At 50.6% G+C, this 21248-nt stretch overlaps 1 protein-coding gene across 8 annotated transcripts in view; it reads right to left on the bottom strand.

Moving 5' to 3' along the window:
• The window catches only part of ralgapa2 (Ral GTPase activating protein catalytic subunit alpha 2), an 87687-nt gene that overhangs the window by 25518 nt on the left and 40921 nt on the right, over positions 1–21248 (bottom strand). For all 8 annotated transcript variants that reach the window (XM_084676515.1, XM_084676488.1, XM_084676451.1 and 5 more), the window contains 14 exons: positions 16520–16648; positions 16091–16225; positions 15875–15933; positions 15544–15652; positions 14057–14167; positions 13822–13890; positions 13400–13537; positions 10735–10918; positions 7925–8762; positions 7300–7371; positions 6296–6419; positions 6001–6156; positions 2536–2694; positions 964–1091 (listed from right to left, as the gene is read on the bottom strand). In XM_084676515.1, the coding sequence (XP_084532641.1) occupies positions 964–1091; positions 2536–2694; positions 6001–6156; positions 6296–6419; positions 7300–7371; positions 7925–8762; positions 10735–10918; positions 13400–13537; positions 13822–13890; positions 14057–14167; positions 15544–15652; positions 15875–15933; positions 16091–16225; positions 16520–16648 (2411 nt within the window). The remainder of the gene's footprint in view (positions 1–963; positions 1092–2535; positions 2695–6000; positions 6157–6295; positions 6420–7299; positions 7372–7924; positions 8763–10734; positions 10919–13399; positions 13538–13821; positions 13891–14056; positions 14168–15543; positions 15653–15874; positions 15934–16090; positions 16226–16519; positions 16649–21248) is intronic.

The following is a 21248-nucleotide window of genomic DNA, read 5'->3' as shown; positions in this document are numbered from 1 at the left end:
GCATGTAAATGTGCATTCACACACGTGTACAAACATGCCTGCACGCACAGAAAACAGGAGAGCAAGCGGACAAGTCTTTGTTGTTAGCTGTTGGCATTATTACCAAACTGTCCTCCTCTCTCAGAGCAGAAGCACCAAAACGCGACCTATTTGATTTAACAGGAGACGTTTCTATGGCAACCGGCGCACTGGCACGACGGCCAGGGCCACAGCGTACACCCTGTCCTGAGGAGCAGGGCATTGTGGGAGATCAGATTTCGCCCCCAGGGGCTGCTCAGAGATGTTCCCCCCCCCCAACCCCCCCCATCCTTCTCTCCCTCCTTCTGCCATTCACATGCTAATTCATCTCCATCAGTGATTACGTTCCCTTTAAACCAACTGACAAGTACAGCTGGAGTCATGCCCTTAACGACACACGCTGCCACAGGGATTGGCCTGCATGTGTGTGCGTAGACAGTCCCAGTTCTTCGGGGCATTTGAAATGAAGAGATGCCACATCCGTTGTTGGCTGATGTAATACTACTGCTATGCGCGTCACAGGTTACCCAACACCATGAGCGGTAATCACGCATGTAAATCAAAAGATCCTCTGTCACATGCTCAGCCATGTGTATGCATGTGGATCCACCCATACGTGCAGGCTCCCACACACAAACACCAGGCTACCTGCTGAATCCCTATGACATACATGGAAACAATACACAACCACAGACACACACCTACCCCCCCTTACTTTCACAAAAACCTTACTTTTGTGAGTGCCCACCCTCTGACTCGGATTATTTACACACACACACACACACACACACACACACACACACACACACACACACACACACACACACACACACACACACACACACACACACACACACACACACACACACACACACACACACACACACACACACACACACACACACACACCCAAGGTAGAGTAGTGCGGAGCAGCAGAAAGGATACAAGCTCTGGTAGAGAGTCAGACGGGACTTGACAGCTCTGCTGGCGTTGATGCAGGTGGCCCGAGCCAGGCTGGGCAGCAGCGCTCCCGTCACAATGGCTCCGTTGAACAGAGGACCGAAGAAAGGAACCTGAGAGAGGGAGGGAAAAGGAGAAAGACATGAGGAGAGGGAGGACATCAATGTGTTTACTTGGCAAATACAACTAATGTTCATTTGTGTGTTTTTTTTTCTTTTTCTTGAAAAACATCTAAATGAGTAATAATGCCGTTGTGGTCTGTTTTCTATCTGACAGAAGTAAAGCAACAAGGTTAAACGTTATAAAATTAATCACATCTTACTTTGCGGGACAAAAGCACACATCGATGCAACTCAGATCAGAATATTGATTGATACCAAAGAAAAGATCTCTGAACAAATACAATAGGAGTTGTCTGCGACGGAAGACAGCAGTGTGTGTGGGAACACGCGTCTGTTCATGGATCTGGGAAGCAGTCCTAAATCACTGTGGCTGAATGATCGTTGACCTGATATTTGAAGTCAGTGTGCCCTCCGAGACAGTTAGAGAGAGAGAGAGCTCCTGCTGTTTCTCCACAGTCCAACTCATTATTCAAACACACCCGGCACTCTAATAACCAGGACACAGTAAGTGCTGACAGCAAGCCCATTCAAAACAATTTATACTGACCATAAAAGATAAAGCCTAATTTCTTGGGGTTAGCTCAGGACAATGAACTTTTACAGCACCCTTGCAGTAGCTAGTGTGTGATTTGTGTGGGTGTGTGTGAATTTGAGCGGTGGTCTAGTGTTTGCTAAAGATGAATGTTCAGATGCTGTCTGTCTCTGGGCATGCACGATGGCAGGCACTGGCCTGGCAGAGTCGTACAGGCACCATCATCTCTATGTTGGCAGAGTCGTGTTGGCAGGTGGGTAAAGTGCCAAGGCTGCCCTGTGTGTCGTAGCATTCTCCTGGCCAACGCTGTGCCACACTTAAGCCCCTGTTTGGCCGACACAACTCCCTATCCTCTCTCTCTCTCTCTCTCTCTCTCTCTCTCGCTGTCTCTCTCTCTCGCTGTCTCTCTCTCTCTCTCTCTCTCGCTGTCTCTCTCTCTCGCTGTCTCTCTCTCTCGCTGTCTCTCTCTCTCTGAGCCCTCCCTCTTTCTCTCTCCAAGTCGGCCCTCTTTCATTCTGTCATCACTCTCCAGTCCCAGTCTCTCTGCCCCCACTCCACTCTTCATGTCTTTTCTCTCTATCCTTCCGCTCAATTTCAGTTGATGTCAAGTTGTACGTTTTGGTTCATACATAGCTCGGCGCCAATTTGACCCAGAGATGTTTTTTTATTTAATCTTCTCTAACCTGGAAGTCCCATTGAGATGCTAGATCTTTCTTACAAGGGAGACCTGGCCAAGATAACAGCAGCGATAAAATGCCAATGCATCACATAGAATGCAAAAAAAAGAGTAGGCAACATGATAATAAAAGTGCATGTATACAATACACAGAACATCACACAGAATCAGGAGTTTTCAGTGGGGTCTCCAGAAACCAACGACCTGTGAGAGAGTCCTGTCAGTACCTGTGGTTTCTTCATGATCTGGATGAAGTACATGTGGTTCTTCATGGGGTACACGACGATGAGCACGTCTCCAAAGTCCGTGGGCACGATGCCGCGCCGGTAGTCCCGCGTGTGCTCCGACCACACCATGTGCACCTCGTCGTTCCCTAGGTGACGCAGCTGCGGTGACACATCCGGGGTTAGACGCCGCTCTCATTGCTACAGCCGTCACACACAGTGCTGGCAGAACAAGACACTGGAGTTGACCTTCCCTGAATCTGACCACTGAAACAGAGGTGGTACTATGCCCTTCTGTTCCTTGGTATTTTGCGGTACTTTCTATTTGCACTATTTCTATGTAGCTCTGGATAAAAGTGTCTGCTTAATGGGCGAAAAGTCAAATGTTACATTGTAAAGACATCAAGCCAAAAAAACAGGTTGAGGCCATATGGACGATGAGTCAAATAAACAACACACATTGTTGATCAGTTGATGTGTAGAGACATTTTTCCATCCTGAACAGACCCCTGACTAGGATAGAAAAAATCTGGTGAGTGCAGATCTAGTGCCAGTTATCATTCAAATAGAAGAGTTGTTAGGACAAAATTACTTTAATATAAAATGTTACTGTGGCCTAGGCTTTAGTATGCATTTATAGTCATCTAATTACGGAATAATATAAAATATGATTACAAATTCAAGTAACAAACAGTAAAGCACAAAAAATTGGGCATTTTTAAAAGCAATAATTTAAATCCAATTAACCTCCCACCAAGACACCAAATTGCCACCAATTTTCATATCCTATTCACAAACACAAATGAAGCTAGGACAAAAAAGACACACAAATGACAGGAAATTGACAGACGCTGGTCTGAAAAAGTCAAATTGTTTACAACGGTCTCACTGAGGCCGCGAGACAAACACCTTCACACACATGCTCACTCAACACATGGCCCTGGTGTACAGTCAGATCCATATGGACAGAGCTCTGGGCAGACCACTAGCACACACACCCACACACAAACATACAAGTGTTGGACCTGCCCCTGCCCGTCACTTTGCATCGCGGCAGCCTAGGCTGGGCCTTCACTCACAGAAAGAGAAACATCTGCCAGTGTACTGGAGGCCTAATGAGCCATTAAGAAAACATGCTCTCGCCACCAAAAAATGCAATTAGCACATTCTATTATAAGCCCTTAATTATGGTAATGTTATAATGTTAAACAAATCCACAACAACGCTGATTGTGCTGCTGCTCTTTGGGTTCAGCTCTTCTGTCCATGGATCAATGGCTGCCCAGCAGGTCAGTCACTCTGACAAATTAAGCAAACATTTTGAATATGCATTTTTGGGGGTGCCAGGAATGGTGGGAATGCTAATTAAAGTTAGCATGCTGAACTGGGTGCACTGAACCACTGGGCTGGCGTGAATGCTGACACGCCACCGTAGCCTTATTGCATTAAGCTCAGTCTCACCAAAGCCCACACAGTAAGTACTGTAGCTATGTGTGGAGTCAGTTGCAGTACATATCATGACCTGAGTCAAAGGCTCTTGTCCAATTAGCCCTTGGTGACCCCCAGCAGGCCTATGGGCATCTCACTCATGCACATGTATAGCAGGGGTCTGCACTGCACAAGTCCTCCCTTATAAAAACACCATGCAGCAGGCCAGTAAAGCTTGCCTTGGGGTGGTTTGTATGTGTGTGTGAGAGTGTCCGTTGGGTCTTTCTCTGTTTCTCTGTCTCTCTTTGTCTCTGTCTCTCTCTGTCTCTCTCTGTCTCTCTCTGTCTCTCTCTCTCTCTCGTTCTCTCACACACACACACATACACACACTGACATTAAGACCCAACATGGCCTGACCCCCACCCCCCAAGGTCGTTGCTATAACCACATTACCACAGCCAGCTGCTGCCGCAGCTTGGGCCAGGCACTGCCCTGAAGCCCACAATTGGATTGGAGGAATTCATGTTTTTTCCTCTCTCCTTTTCTTTTCGGTTTAGCTGGAGGCTTATTTTACTCCCCCCCCCCCCCTCCACTCCTTCAACAGACAATCTGCCCCAGTGGAACCCCTCGTCCCTCCCCTCCACTCCTTCAACAGACAATCTGCCCCAGTGGAACCCCTCGTCCCTCCCCTCCACTCCTTCAACAGACAATCTGCCCCAGTGGAACCCCCCCCCCCCTCCACTCCTTCAACAGACAATCTGCCCCAGTGGAACCCCTCGTCCCTCCCCTCTCCACAGTGTGTCTATGGTTGTGGAGGCAGGCAAAGGGGCGGGTGGCTGGGAGTTTCATTTTGTAAAGAGACAGAGAAAACTTCCTGCCTGGACGCAGATAAAGCCTCTTTTTCATCCCCCCCCTCCACCCATGCTGCCAAGCTGCCAATTTCTTGTCCGGGCCAGCGGCTAGTGCGGGGACCTGGGGAAGGGAGTGAGGACAGCAATTACAGGGGTTCCCGGTCAAATGAATCGAAGCAGGCCGGCGGCACACTCCAGTCAAGGCCGGGGCCCGCCCCTCCAATGGTGCACGCCGGCCAGTCAGAATCGAATCTGCTGCATGGGCCTAACTAATTTCCTTGGCTGCTGAGCACAGGTTCAGTATGGGGCCGGATGGAGAACAGGGTGTTTTTGAAGAGACGACAGACAGAGAGAGAGATAGAGAGAGAGAGAGGGGTGGGTGGGTGGGGGTGTATGAGGCTGATGAATTTCCTCTCTCGACGGGATGCCACATGAGAAGATTGGCGGCGCGGGCAGGGGCCTAGCGGCTCATTTCTCCATGCTAACTGTGGCCGGGTAGAGCACAGGGGCCTGGGGCCCCGCTGGAGCAGCACATCGATTGCTCTCGCCGTCCACCGCGGGAAGCGGATAAAAGGGTCCTGCCGGCATCCGCCCGGCGCCTGCCCTGACGGGGAGGGCTAATGGCTGAATCTGGGCCCTGGTCACAACGCTCGGGGAGGGGGGCGAGATGAGGAGGAGGAGGAGGGGGAGGGGGAGGAATCATGATTATTATAGCAGCGGCACAGGCCCGCTCCCCCCCCCACCCCCCTCCTCCCTCACTTGCCTGCTCTGCTCTCCACTTCGGGCCTGTCCAGGGCTGCTAATCAATGGCTGCACACAGGTGTCACACCACCTGATGGCAGCTTAGCACAGAGCCCAGGGCCCACAGACAACACAGCACACATGCAGACCAAGGCCATCCAGCCATGTACGCTGTGTACTGGGTCTGTTTGTCTCAATCTTTCTCCAATGTCTTTTGATCTGTGCCCCTCCCGTCACACTGAAGAACACGAGGGCAAACACACACGCAAACGAATCCCAGCCCTTTTCACCGACAAATCAATAAAGGCGAGGTCTGTTCAAGCCTTTTGGTTCCTTTCGCTAACTGAGGTTAATATGTGTGTGTGTTTGGGGGAAGGAGGGGGGAGGGCGGAGGAGGGCGGATGGTGGGGGGGGGGAGTCGAGATATTCAGTGTTGGTCGGGCCGCTACCTTCTTGGTGAGGCAGTCGTCGGAGTTGGACGGCATGCGCGTGGAGACGTGGAAGATGACCTCCACGTTGGAGGTAGCGTAGTAAGGAGCTGTGTGACCCGTGCTGCCGTTCCTCTGCAGGCCGCCCATGAAGCCACAGTGTGTGGACAGGTCCACCTGAGGGAGAGCAGGCACACACACGGCAGCTTACAGATCTGTGTGTGTGTGTGTGTGTGTGTAAAGGACCTGAGCTTGAGCAAGTTCGGTTTGTGTGAAAGTAAGGTCTGTGTGTGTGTAGCTGTGTAGACTTCTGTACCTCCCATCCCAGTCCAGACACAAAGTCTTCATACGCCTGGCTTCCTGCGCTGTTAGACAGGATAGAACACTTGTCCTCCTGACCCTCTCCGATGTAGAACACAGCTATCTTGTGAGTCTCCCTGCTACAGAACATATACAGGAGGGACATGTCACCATCCTGGAACCACAGAGGCAGCAACAAGCATCTCCAGCATCCCCGGGTCCTGGGTTTGGTTCATGTTAAGATGCTTTACATTGGTTGAAATTCCAAAGTTTTAAATACAAATAATAAATACATGTTTTACTTATAAAATCTAAATATGTAATTCTTCAATAGTTGACCTTTATATTGTAAGCATTGGATTTCAGAACAAACAGAGTTTGATTAACTGATAACGTGTCTTAAAATAACCAAGAAAGACACCCCCATGATTTCCACGTTGTCATGGTAGCACGTGGGGGATTGGTAAATTGGGGGCATTTGGCATGCTTTGACACAGGTTGCTACGTGCAACCAAGGTATGCCCGACTGGGAAAGCAAAGCTCAATCCTGGGGGCATTCTTTAATAAGCCCCAGTCATCAGCAGTGTGGAGTGCCTATTGATCGTACCGTGCGTGTGCGTGTTTTTCTGTGTGTGTCCGTGCATGTATGTGTGTGTGTGTGTGAGAGTGCTCTAGAGTTGTGATCAGCCGGAGATTGTGTAGATTAGTAAGGAGGGGATGGAGGGATGGATGGAGGGAGGGATGGATGGGGAGGGGGAGAGGCTGACTAGCGCCTTGAGTGGTTCTGAGACGCGTTGCCTTGAGAGTGAGATCTCTGCTAATCTGCAGAACAGTTCATTAGCGAGCTCCAGGGCCCAGTAATGATGGACAGTGACAGATGTAACACTGCAGGTTTAGTATACTTACAGGGAGAGTTCAATGCTGGGAGACAGCTGTACGGAGGTCTACCAAGACACTGGAGAAATTAAGTCTCGAGTGGAACTACAGCAGGTTACTGGGGGTTCATACACAGAAACATACCACTGTCTGGAATCCAGATTCTTCAGTTCTCTCAAGAGCTTGGAGTTCTTCTTAAGGAGATGAAAGCTCTTCCTGAAAGAGTTTATATGTTAGGATATATCTACTAAGAAACACACAAAAAAAGGACTAATTTAAAATTGTACAGAAATGTCGTGTTCGCATTTGCAACTGAAAAGGTGGCAAACATGGTACAGGTTCAAAAAACTCCAACTCCCATCTGACCGTGCCTGGAGAGTGTTTCGACTTGCCCATTAGAGGTGTGAGCTTCTAATTTACAGGGCAACTTGACAAGGATGTGGCCCACAATGGTGGACCTGCGTGAAAACAGCTAGGGCTCGTGTTGCCCTGTGGAGAGCAGATTAACAGCCCCAAGATCCCACCAAGCTTTTAACAACCTTTCTTCCTCCTTTCCTCTTATTTTCCTCCCTTCTGTTTCTTTCTCTGTCACTCTTTCTTTCTCAGTATCCAAAGCTCAGGGGGTTTCTATAGGCGAACTGCAGAAACCTTCAGGGCTTTGTCACAGTCCAAATGTGTTTCGAACTCAGTCTAGCATAGCGAGAATCCGCTTTAGTTGGATGGTATTAAACCACTATGCTAAAGGGCTCGTCTGGCTGTTGTGGCGTACCTGCGGTCCCAGGAGTTCATGCCCAAGTCGTTGAGCAGCAGCCTGCAGAAGTAGAAGGGCGCTTTGGGTTCCTGGTGGGTGGGCTCCCCTTGGCACGCCGCGCGCACGCTCACGTCGGCGTTCCATTTCCTCACCTGCTCCTCCTCCTGACGCGTCTGGCGCAGGACGGCCTCAATGATGGAGCCCTCCTGCTCCAGGTTCATGCCGTACGGCGAGGGAGCCGGCTGGTTGAGCCTCAGCCTGGGCTGGGGAAGGCATTCTGGGCTGCTTTGACCCAGCTCCTCCAGCAACTGGTCCAGGACGTCCATCTCTTCATCCTCGTCCTCGTCGTCACAGCAGCCCGACTGAGACTGGGGGTCCCAGCCCCGGGAGGAAACGTGGTTGGGGAGTCCTGGGGAGGTGGGCTGCTGCCTGGGTATGGAGCGCTCCTCCTCGCTGGGGTCCTGGGAGGCCCTGGTGCCGTGGACTCCAGGGCCCTCGCCTGTACGGTACAGGACGCCGCCGTCCCACGAGTACTTCCCGGAGATGTCCCGCACGATGACGCGGACCTGAGAGGCGGGGTGCGGGGGCTGTCCGGCCGTGGGGGGCTCCGAGGGGATCTGGAGGTAGGACACCAGGGTGCTGTCGTTGAAGACGAAGAGCTGCAGGTTGGGGCTCTTGAAGACCTCGGAGGAGAGCTCGGAGGACTCCACGTGGGGGTTGTCGTGGTTCTCACTGACCAGGCTGTGCAGCAGGGCAGGCCCCCCGCTCAGGGGGTGGTGGCCCAGGTGGTTCACCAGATGTGTCATGATCATCCGCGCTGTCAAGGGGATGAGCTCCATGTTCCGACGTTTCTTCTCTGGAAGAAGAAGAAGAAGAGAAGGAGACATGAAGAGAGGGGACGGCGGAGGGAGGCAGAGATACGAGAGTACAAAGAACACACACATGACGTCTTCCTTATCAGGTCCAGTCAATTAAACCATTTCTGAAACCTCATGTTTGCTGAGATTGATAGGCAAAATATTTTGAGATCATGTAAGTGCAAGTGTAAGAAGTCATCCATTTTCAGGCCAGCACACAGCATCAAATTCTCATTTATAAAAAATAAAAAATCATGCACACCCAACTTTTAAAACCGTATTTTTAAAAACTTGAGAGATCCTGTGTAGACATGTTCTCCTTTCTCTCGCCTTTTCGCCACAGATCTGATTCAGAAGCGCTAATAGAGCTACTTTTTTCATTTCCTCACAATGGTTTAGCTACAGTAACACACCTCTAAGTAGGTAGCATCTAATCATAGGATACAACTTTGAAAAGGGCCTCATTGAATCTTTTACAATGGGCAAGAGAAGAGAATGACAAAGTGCTAATGAGACCCACCATCTTTAGCGGAAACGTGAATAGCCGGCTACTTATTGAATCGGATTTTATGTAAATGCCCAGGTTTTGCTTGTGAGGTGAAAGGGATGCAGTGCTTTAGTCCGACACAGAGGAAAACAAGAAGACGAGCGTCGGCATTGTGACACTGCTATCAATACCATCATCCCTTCATCAAAGTGGAGAAAGCTCTTTGGGAAGCAGGGCCAAGCTGCATTAGAGATACACGGGTCTTTGATGTGACTTAATCAATATGAGTTGGAGGGGCTGGGAGGGGGGCGGGGGCGGGGGGAGATGCATATAGCCGTAGCGAGCTAGCGCTTCTCAGTTGGTCTTTTGATGGCGTTTTATTCTTTCCCATTTTGAGACTTTGATTTGTACAGGTGAACTCAAAATGGAGCAGGGTGGATATTTCCGGTAGAGAAGCTCTGCATTGTTTCAGAGGGTTTATGTGCACTTTCATTTTTGGGGGCTAAAAGGACTTCTGAAAAGTCGAGGACACGCCGCAGCAAAAGAGGGCAAATTACATTACCTAATGGCACTGCATGGTCACTACCCACTACCTCCCATCTTTTAAAATAAATCCCATAATGGGTGCTCTCTCTCTGGCTCGGCACTAATGTGCAGATTCCTTTTTGCCGTGCTGGTTTGAGTTATTTTTCAGACTTTTAATAAGATATTGACATTTAATGGAGTATTTCCAAAGGGTGGCAACGCTCAGGTTACATTTGCCTGGAACCTGCTTCTGGTAAACTCATCTACATGCTAGGGTGTAGTACAGGAAGACTGAGGTACTCTGAGTGGGTTAGAGAGATCACAAGAGAGTGTGAACGCATGAACAAACTACAGTTATCTACAGTAGGTAAATCCATGTTGGCTGACAAGGTCATATTAACCATTCACAAGCATTTCTTGGTCCTCCACACACAAGCATGCACGCGCACACACACAGAAAGAGAGATCACAGGGAGAGAGACACACACACAAAGAGAGATACACAGGGGGAGAGACACACACACACACGCACAGAAATAGAGATACACAGGGAGAGAGACACACACAGAAATAGAGGTACACAGGGAGAGAGACACACACAGAAAGAGAGATCACAGGGAGAGAGACACACACACACAGAAATAGAGATACACAGGGAGAGAGACACACACACACACACAGAAATAGAGATACACAGGGGGAGAGACACACACACACACACACACAGAAAGAGAGATACACAGGGAGAGAGACACACACACACACGCACAGAAATAGAGATACACAGGGAGAGAGACACACACACAGCAACACCAACACCTCTCTGTCACACAGACTACAGCCTTGTTTATCTGTCACCCCAGGGCAATCTCCCACACAGCGGGTAGTAAACAGACAAATCTGCCCATTCCGCCTCCTGACCTCCGGCTGGGGCTGGGACAAGCCGAGGACTCACTTACCCTCCGCCACGGTGAGAAGGTTCCCGAAGTCAGCGGCGTTGGGGTGGGAGGGCGGGGTCTCGGAGCTCCTGACCTGACCCAGCTGCAGGAAGGGGTCGTAGTCAGTGGAGAGGTCGGACAGGCTGAGGAGGTAGTGGCTCTGCTGGGTGTGCAGGTTGGAACCCGACACGCAGCAGTGCAGCACCTGCAGGGGACACACACACACACAGGGACACACAACTGGGTGAGCGCCCACACAGCTCACAGTGCCCCGCCTTGATGTCTGACACATGGGGACACGCCGCTCATGGTAAACAGGTACATATGCAGACTTGGTGGGGTGGGGGGGGGAATGCGCGTTTACTCGGGACGAACGGACGTTGGAACGATTGAAACGTTGAGGCCCGCTGACAAATCTAAACGACGGAGGTTGTGGCTTGCCTTGTTGCTCAACATCAGCCACAATCCAGTCGCGTCTCCACGACAAACCAGAAAACCACAAGAGCCTCCACCAACCAGAGGCCTCCACCCAAACCTACACCAGGACGGCCTCATGTCAGAAGGTCTAGCACGCCATCATCTGGGACGCGGCGGCGGCCCTGTGTGTGCGCGGTGAGGCTGGTGCTCCGGAGAGCCTGGAGCATAAGGAGGAGGGCTGGATGGTATATTTACCGTGGTAAGCCAGTCGAGGGGGGGGGGGGGGGGGGGGCGAGTAGAGGCTCTTTATTACGGCTAATCCAGTTCTCCTGCGATGTGCCAGTGTATCGATCTGCATAACAGATGGCGAGTCATCCGTTGGCAGGAGCAGATAAGGCGGCGCGCTGGGCCGCTTCATTACCGACATCGGACAGGTTTGCTTTGTTTGATTTAATTAAGGCTTGATCCCTCTGCCGCTGTGCGCAAGAACACGCACACACACAAGTGGATACTAAACACACCTGTATATACTGTACTGTATAGGGGACAGGTTTAAGATGCTGTCCAAACATGTCTGCGGGGGCCTTTCTCTGGGATTGAGGCCATGGCCGAGGCTAATCCCATTCAACACACACGTATTCACACACTCTCATTCACACGCACGCACACACACACACAAACTAAACCTCTCACACACACACGTCTGGGGCAGCGCAGGGAGGCAGGTCCTGTCATCTGTAACAGTATTGGGTGGGGCAATGTACAAGCAGATAGTATGTGGATTATGGTGCCTCCCAGTCCTGTGGGCTTGGGGGGGTGGAGGGATTAGAGCCGATGGTGAAAAGACCAAAACCAAACAGCTGCCACAGTAAGGCCCCAGAGCACCTACTCTGTGGAGGGCGGGGATCGGGGAGGAAGAGCTTCGAGCTGCCTGACGACTAAGTGGCTGTACCTCACATAGCAACAGTTCCAGGAGAACAACACATGGGAATCTAGCGTGGTTGGCTGTGCCCACGTGGTTGGATGTGAAGACACACACACATGTACATCATGTACAGTACACTGAAACGGTTCAAAACAAAAGCTAATGGAAGCAGAAAGAGACATATGAAAGAATAAGAGCCATACACGCGTGCACACACACACCCACACACACCCACACACCCACACACACACACCCACACAGTGGTGCAGCTGGCGAGGCAGGCGGAGAGAGAGAGAGAGAGCAGATGGAGAAGCCCTGAGTGGAGCTCCAGTTGAATCCTGCTTTCTACAGCACACCCACCTCATGCTGGTGGTCACCACACACAGCACAGCGCACGGCAAAGTTCAAGACCGGAGCAGCCATCTTTATTCATGAGCATGTGAATGGATCATGCTAATCTGCTCAGGAAGGAATTGATGGGGAAAACATCCCAACTCCAAAGTAGACAAAGAATAAAGTGTTTCAATCCAAAATATAAAATCATTTCATAAAAGGTTGTTTGTTTTTAGGCATATGGTAAAGTAAGTGAAAGGCTGATGACAGCCAAAACCAACATATACGTTGATTTGTGAAAGCAAAATACAGATAATGATAATTAGGAGAAGCAGAGACGTTTTTAAACAAATCTCTATAGATTATTAGGTTAGGGTTATGAATATTTACCCATGAGAAACAAGGCCAAGTTCTATGTGCATAGCTAAGCAGCCACTATTTTTTTCTTCTCCCATTTCCTGCATTAGCAGCTGCTGCCTCTCTCATATTAAGACATATTCAATTCAGATATCTCAGACAAGCCTTTATGGCCGGGCGCAGTGAGTGGACAAAGGCTCCGTTTGAATAATTTGACCATTTCTTATCAGAGGAGACATCCTTACAAAGGTCGTCCGTTGACCGCAGCTGGCCCAGACGCCAATGAATAACACTTCATTTGTTTGTCCCTGACGCTCTACATTTGATCATAAAAAAAGGGGCTGAAACCTAACTAATGTCACTAAATGGAATTTGAAATGAATATTTTAGGGAACTGTTTTGGTGTTGAATGAATGCAGTCCAAAGTAGTCTACAATATATGCATGTTTGGAGGGTAACCTGCAACAATAGCCATGATACTAACTGCTACATTTCCAAGGCAGCCTTCTGTACGTAGCCTAGCCACACCTCCGATGCTAAATAGCATATTCACGAGGGGCAGTTTCAGAGGTGAGACAAATGAAAGTGACAACCTTTTTAGCCTCCGAGGGGTCAGGGCCATCTGAGGGCTGTGTCTGTCCTGTGAATACCCACCCGGTAGATGTAATCCAGCAGAGGGGCCTTGTTGGATGTGGGGTCATCCAGGACAGGCATGGTTATGGGCTCCAGTAGAAGACTGAGAGGAACAGCCATGCACCAGTCCAGCAGACACAGCAGCAGAGACACCATCAGCTAATGGAAGGAGGGAGAGGGAGAGAGAGAGAGAGATACAGGGTGAGAGACAGAGCGATAAGGAAAAAGAAAGACCCTTCCATTAGCCCGTCCTTTGCATTTGATTGAACTAGGACTCTACCACAATACATATCCAACCTGTAGAGGATATCAGAGATTGGCTGAAGGGAGGATAACACCATCATAAATGTGCAAAAATTCCTGTGTAAATGGACTGCATATCTGACAAAGAGTTCCTTCAGATCCTCCCATTCATTTTATGTTCCTTCAATATTCCTCCATACCTTTTTGTCTGCCTCCACTGTCGAGTGCTCTGCGCTCGGCAACAGAAAAGCTATTGTGGCAACAAAGATCTTTGTCGGCCAAAAAGTAGGGGGGGGGGGGGGGAGACACAGAGAGAGAGGGGTGGGAGAGATAGTTTAATGACACAGTCACCCTCAAGGGGACAGTGGATGTGACAAAGGATTTGTGTTACAGTAGAAGTGTAGTTGTGGCGTGTGTGTGTGTGTAGTCTCCTACCTCGATTATCTTTTTGGGGAGGCTGCGTTCCAGTCTCTGTAGGTGCTCCCAGTGAGAGATGAGGAGCTGGAACAGGTCACATGCTACCTGGGCAACTGCCTTGTTCCCAAACTAAAAACAAACACACACACACACAGGGAAACAAAATGATATGACAGCAACTCCACCGTACAGGTCAGAGCTGGAGCTTGAAGAGGTCTATCCCCCTGGCTTCTGCTTGGTGGCAAATTAAGTTCCACATCCAGTTCTTTCAAACTAGAGCCCATGACAGGCAATACATTACAGCCATAGAGCTTCTCATTGTGCTGCTAGAAAGCGTAAATTGTTTTTTTCCTGTGCTTGCTGGGAATGAGTTGTACGAGCTGGATGAACACTGCTGCCACAAATAGAAAAAAAGAAAATAATGCGTTTTTAAAAATATATTGGCTGTGTAGAAGTGGTTCAAAACTCATTCTTTCCAAAACCAGCTTGTTTGTATGTTGGAAAAAATGGCATTGGGGGCTGAACGAGCTCGAGTTACTGACAATATTCTTTCGGCGCTGGTTTTTATTTTTTAGTGATTTGGAATTCAGAGCACAGAAAATGGACATTTCCCATTTTCTTCCGACTGAATGCCTCTCAACATGTAACAGGGGCAGACAATGTCGGGAGTGCAGAAATGGACCAACACAAAAAGGGGCCCTGAGAGTTCAGCACCTGCTTTTAGAAAAAGGACTGTGTGCAGCATTCTACTCCCCTGCCCCCTAACCCAATACCCCCCCCCCCCCCTCCCCCACTTCCCCCAACGCCCCTCCATACCCTCTATTTTGGGCCGGACGAGCCTGTGTGTCAAGTTGTGCGGGGGGAGTGATTACCACTCCATTAGAGAGGGGGGGGGTGAGTGAGGCGGGGGGATCGCAGGAAGCTGGGAGATGTGCCTGCTTAAATTGGGCCCGCCACGAAACCAAAGAGTGCGAGTGGGGCCTGGAAATTACGCCAACAGCCCAAAGCACCCCGGTACCCCCCACCCCCCCCCAAAAAAACTGCCAAATACCGCCTCTCTGCATCTCTACACTCACCAGGGGGAAGAGAGAGGCAGAGGGCTATTTGAAAATATACCACTTTTTGGAGTTGCACTGCAAGTCATGTTATCCCACACACACACGCTCACAGGTACACACATACGTCTTCACACACACACACACACACACACACACACACACACACACACACACACACACACACACACACACACACACACACACACACACAGTGTTGTGCTCACGCTCCCACTCTCACCAAATTGCTCTACAGTGGGTTTTTATGTCATCTACTATCATTTTCCAGGATCTAAAAGCTGTGCAGCACAGCACATAGTTTGTTGGTAAAACAAGAAGAGCCGTAGGAAAGGCCCAACTGATTTACGGCGAAAGTGGCTACCAGGTACATCGCAGTCATGTAAAATGGATGCACAGCTATGGATGGAGAGCTGAATGTGTCCCCCTCACCTTCAGTGTCACTCCCAGGACATTGATGGCGTCCTTCACCTGGTGGTGGATGTTCTTCTGGGTGAGCTCCTCACACACCCACAGGCCCAGGCTGCACACGGCCACACACCTGGGAGTGGACACGGCACGCTGGGCATTTAGTACTAAGAACTTGATCAATACAAAAAATATGATTTAAAAAAATCACATTCATAACATTTTTATGTACTGTAACATCGTAACATCGTAACATCCCCATGCAATGAAGGCTATCACACCCTCTGACATTCCAAGAACAAACATCCAAAAGGGTATTCTTGGTCTGTTCTCCACCCCCCTCGACCCTGCGTACCTGGCCCCCTCACAGTGCTCATTCCTGGCCGTCTTCAGCAGGATGTTGACCAGGTAGTCCTGGAGGTCACAGCACACCAGACACTCACACAAAGAACCACAGCATCACCTCACACAGCATTGCATCCCAACCCCAACCCCAACCCCAACACATCCACCCCCCACCAGGGAGACCCTGTGAGGGGACGTGGTGTCGGCGTGAGCAGGTGGGTGGTACCTTGATGTCCTCGTTGCCCACCACGATGTCCTGGGTGCCGGGGACCGTCTGCAGCAGGGGGATCTGACAGTACAGGTTGGGGAAACACACCAAGGAACCCAGCACTGACTGGGCCTCCACCCTGGGGGTCTGCGCCTGAGACACACACACACACACAGCACGGTTCACACACACAGGCACACGTACACACCCATGAAACACACACGCACACCACACATACACACATTATTATAGCACTCAGTTAATTGGAGTGAATCATTCCCCTTCCAGGGAAACTGGATGGAACTTGATTGAGCCTCATCATGCCATGTCCATATTACGCATGTGTGTGTGCGTCCATACGTGGGCACACTGGGTTTCTGCGCGAGTGTTGGCGTGTGTGTGTGTACCTCAGAGGACTCGGAGCTGAGGATGTGTGTGTGTGTGTACCTCGGAGGACTCGGAGCTGAGGATGCGTGCTGCGGCGGTGATGAAGTCCCCCACCAGCATGGTGAAGCCTGGCAGCCCCAGGAAGAAGAAGCGAGGGGAGCAGGAGCGGATCACCGTGTTCAGCACATCCTGCATACACACAGACACACACATTACACACACATACATACATTAAATCGTTCTACTTTACAGTTGCACATGCACGTCACCCTGCTAAGTTTCAACCCGCAGAAAAGCTAACATAGGTTAATATAGGTTTCAAAAACGGTTCCACCATCATCTTGTTAGCTAAAAAAAGCATTGGAAATCATAAACTACACACTATCAATCAACAGCACGAGTAGTCCACACCATAATACTGTCACATAGTCAGGTCTACCGTTAAAGCAAGGATCAACGGAGAAACGGGCAAAGATAAAAGGGTTTTTTGGAGGTTGGGTAGAAGCATGGTAATGTGAAAGCTTTTTCTCGACAGGTGAACTATTGTAGCTCCACTCACTGGAGATGGAGCGCTGAGTGCCCTCCTCTCTCCCAAGACAAAATATTGCAAAAGGTGGAAACGCAGGGTGAGAAAGAAAGAGGTAGCAGATGGGTTGTTCACAGAGCAAGGGAGGATAGGGGGGTGGGTTCTGGAACAAAAGACTTCAAGTTTCCCTCCGTGCACGCACACACACACACACACGCACACGCACACACCTGTAATTAAAGCCAGGGTGCAGGTATTGTTCAGGTAGGCTCAGCCCAGTGGCAGATGGAGGTTCTCTCTGTGTTGACATATGTCGTATTGCAGAGGGATTTGCACAAACATGGGCTCTGGCTGCAGCTTTGTGGAGACTCCAAACTCCTAGCCATCTCCTGCATGCCTCTAGCAATAAACTCCTAAGTCCAAGTAATCTACATATTGAAAGCATGTGTGTGTGTGTGTGTGTGGTTGGTTTGTGTGTTTAGACAAGCACTGCTGCAAATGTCCCTCGGTGGTCATAAAGACACCGGATGCCCATCGGGTGCCAGGGCTGCCCTCAAGTGCCAACATGGGATCCAAATGCCTGTCTTTTGTCTTAGACGTATCTGTGTGTATGTGTGTGTGTGTGTCTACAATGTCAAAGCCCCGTCTAGAAACACCTGCCTTTCTGGTGGCTGTAAAAGCAGGCAAATCAGGACGCTCAAACACTGGCCTTGGTATCTCCAAGCGCCTGGAATAGAGTGCACTTGGTAAATACACACACGCACGCACACACACCCCTCCACCCACAGTCTACCCCCTCCCTACCTGCAGCATTAATCACCTCAAATGAAGCTTTGGTAAACACTGGAGTGCATGGGAACAAAGGAGGGATAAAACAAACAGGCAGAGCAATAAGGAAGAAGTCTTAAAACACACACTCTGTAACTCGAGTCCCCGAAAATTGGTTGGGAGAGTGGTGGGCCCGCCGGCCCATTTTACCCTCATTTTGTCGGTAATTGACCTCTGGGGCGTAATGCGCCGAGCAGTCGGAGGTAATTAGCTTGCGACAAACTCACGCTTGATTGCCTGAAATGAGCGTTTTAGAGGAAGCGCCGAGTGTACAAAGTGTTGCTATTGTGTGCATAAGTAGGGAGAACCTGCTTCCAATGGATGCGCGTGTCTGCGAGTGTGTAGGTGAGTGTGAAAGTGAGCGTGTAATTGGGTGTGTAGGTGACTGTGTAGGTGAGTGTGTAATTGGGTGTGTAGGTGACTGTGTAGGTGAGCATGTAATTGGGTGCGTAGGTGAGTGTGTAGGTGAGTGTGTAATTGGGTGCGTAGGTGAGTGTGTAGGTGTGTGTTGGTGGAAGTGTCTGTGAGTGTCAGCGGGGGTGGAGGAGGGTCTGGGAGACGCAGATGGGAACAGAGCTCAGTAGCTCCTTTTCTGCCGGCAGTGGGAAAGTTCCAGTTGAACAAAAAATGCCATTAAGACATCTGGGTCAGGAGATCAACGTCCCATCAGGTGCTATCCGTTGGAGTCATTAAGGACGTTGGAGTCATTAAGGACGTTGGAGTCGTTGACAACATTGGAATTTCCCCCGATGCTTGTCAGTACAGTCTGCTACAAAGCCTTCCAACACAGTCCATCTCTTCCACTGCAGCAGGGATCAGAGTCCTGTCCCCGCCTCCAGGTGGTGTCATGGTAACAGGCTGGGGGACTTCCCAGTGAGGGCCAGGCCTGCTGAGAGATGTGGCCCACCTGTATGACTATGTGGCAAGGTGTTTAATCATCCACCAGGACGCTGGATCGTGGAGCCCATGAGGAATCATCAACCGTCAGACTTCCCCCTATTGGCCCCACTCTGCGGTCATCGGTTGGGGTGTGTGTGGGGGGTGGGGGGGGCAGCTGTGTGAGTGTTTTCTTTCTTCTTTCCGCTGATAAGATGGGGTTGGGGGTAGACAGGAGTGAGAGTGAGGGAGAGAGACAGAGACAGAGACAGAGAGAGAGAGAGATAGAGAGAAAGAGAGAGAAAGAGAGAGAGAGAGAGAGAGAGAGAGAGAGAGAGAGGGAAGGAAGTAGGGAGGGAGGGAGGGATAGAGGCAGAACAAAAGAGAGAGGCAGAAAGGAGGTGTGTTTGTGTGATGTGATGTGTGTGTGCGTGTGAGGGGGGGGGGAGGGGAGGGAGAGACTGGAGCAGAACAGTCCGGCTGGCTCATGCCCAGCCAAGTGATGCAGGCTTTCTCTTTTGTCTAAACCGAGAGCCCTTCCAGACATGGCAGTCGTCTCACATGGGCGAGCGGCGCACTGTCGCTAACACTCCCTCGCCCTTGCCCTCTGGTGTCTCCTCAAGGTGAACGGTACAAAGATGTCTCAAGTGAGCCACTTCAAAACAAACAAGCGATCACATAGACCCAAACCCACATGGCGTCGAAGCCCATCCCTGGTCTGATGTGTGTGACACCATCAGTGTGATTAGATAGCTTACTGCTATTGTCCTGAGGTCATGCCTCTCCTGGCTCAACACACTGAGCCAGCCAGTCTGGACAATAGCACTGACCTTAGCTGTTGCCAGGGAGAGGAGGAGAACCCAACCAGTCCTTTGCCCCGCACAGCCTGCTGGGAACTCACCAGGCACGGAGGGAGACCAGGACCAGGCAGGAAATTAGCCATGTTTATTCCGAGTCAAATATTAGCTGTGAAATCTGGGAGACTGAAGAGCGAGCGCTCCAGAGCTGAACAGGCGGGTTCAGCAGAGAACCCAAGAGGAAGGGCTTCCATGGTACCCCAACACAGTGCTGGGAAAGAAGGCAGGCTTCATCAGCGGAGAACCGCGCCAAGAGGAAACAAGATGAAAATGCGACATAGTAAGGCAGTAGTAAGGAGGGGACAGACAGAGGAAGAGAGGAAGAGAGAGAAAGAGAGGAAGAGGGGATCGAGAGAGGAAGGCAAAAGATAAGAGGGATTTTTTTTGCGGGCGCGGGGGGGGGAGGGGGGGGGGCGGTCTGAATATTGTGGCTGCCTGGCGGGAGAGGACACAGAACACGAGGGAGGGTGTTGAGCAGAGAGAGGAAGGAGAGGGGGAGGGGGAAGAGGGGGGGGCGGAGTGGGAGTAAGAGCCACTTTCTTATGTTAAGCAGGCGTGCGGCTGTCCCTCTATTGTGTGGCGTGAGGACTCTTTCTCCGGCCAATTAGAGCACGCTCCAGTGAGCTGTCCTGGCCAGCCCGGCTCCCTGGCTTCTACTGAGACACAACAAAGGCTGCTGCTGCCTCTGAGGCCCACTTCATTTCTCGACACTTTCTTCCAGACGCACGCACGCACACACGCGCTCTCTCTCTCTCACACACACAGACACACACACACATGCTTGCACACATGCTTGGGTGCTCTCATACACACACACACACACCCACAGGTATGCATGTGCTCGGGAACACACGCGCAAACATGCATGTCCACTCCCCCTACGGTTCAGGCCAACCCTGCCGTGCGCGTCAGTCTGAGGGAGCGCGACAGGCGTCGGGCCTTGATTAATCACAGAGACACGGCGGGGGGCTCAAACATTATTTAACGACACGGAAAACATTCTAATAAGCTTGTCGTCCTGCCAAAGGCCTGATAGAAAAAAAAAACTGGGCTGAGGACAGAGACACACACACCCACACACACACTCTCACACACGTCCAAAACAAAGGAATGTAATCACAGTCCACTCTTCCATCTCCCCTCCTTCTCTTTCTTCTACCCCTGACTGCCCCTCTCTCCCTTTATCTCTCCCTCCATCTCCCCCTGACCCCCTCTCCCCCAGACTCCCCCTCTCTTCCCCTCTATCTCTCCTGACTCCCCCTCTATCCCATCCTCTCTCCCTGACTCCATCCATCTCCCCCTCTCTTTGTTTTGGGGGGCTCCAGCACTGAGGCTGGTGCTGGTGGAGCGTGGCCAGGAGAAGGGAGGAGCCAGGGTGTGGCCGGGCCCAGAAGAGGAGGGGCCAGATGCCATCACCATCACCTTCCTGCCATCACCATCGTTTGGCAGGAAGACCAGGTCCCTACACCACCATCAGTAACCATCAACCATTAACCATAAACCACAGACTGATGGAGGACCAAGGTGTGGTGAACCTAGACGACCCTGACAACCGTCCTTAACCATGGGCCTCATCCCCCCTTATGCATGGGACTCACATTGACGTTAACGAGACCAGACCTGCCGTGACAAACTTAGGCTGTGAGTATATCAGTAGGCATGAAGAAGCAAGCAGCCTCACATCAGGTTTTAATCGAACATC

The sequence above is a fragment of the Hypomesus nipponensis genome, chromosome 3, assembly GCF_054491055.1.
Source record: "Hypomesus nipponensis isolate SF chromosome 3, ASM5449105v1, whole genome shotgun sequence".
Taxonomy (NCBI): domain Eukaryota; kingdom Metazoa; phylum Chordata; class Actinopteri; order Osmeriformes; family Osmeridae; genus Hypomesus; species Hypomesus nipponensis.
Note: the sequence above shows the minus strand (reverse complement) of the source record. Positions and strands in the feature narration are given on the sequence as shown.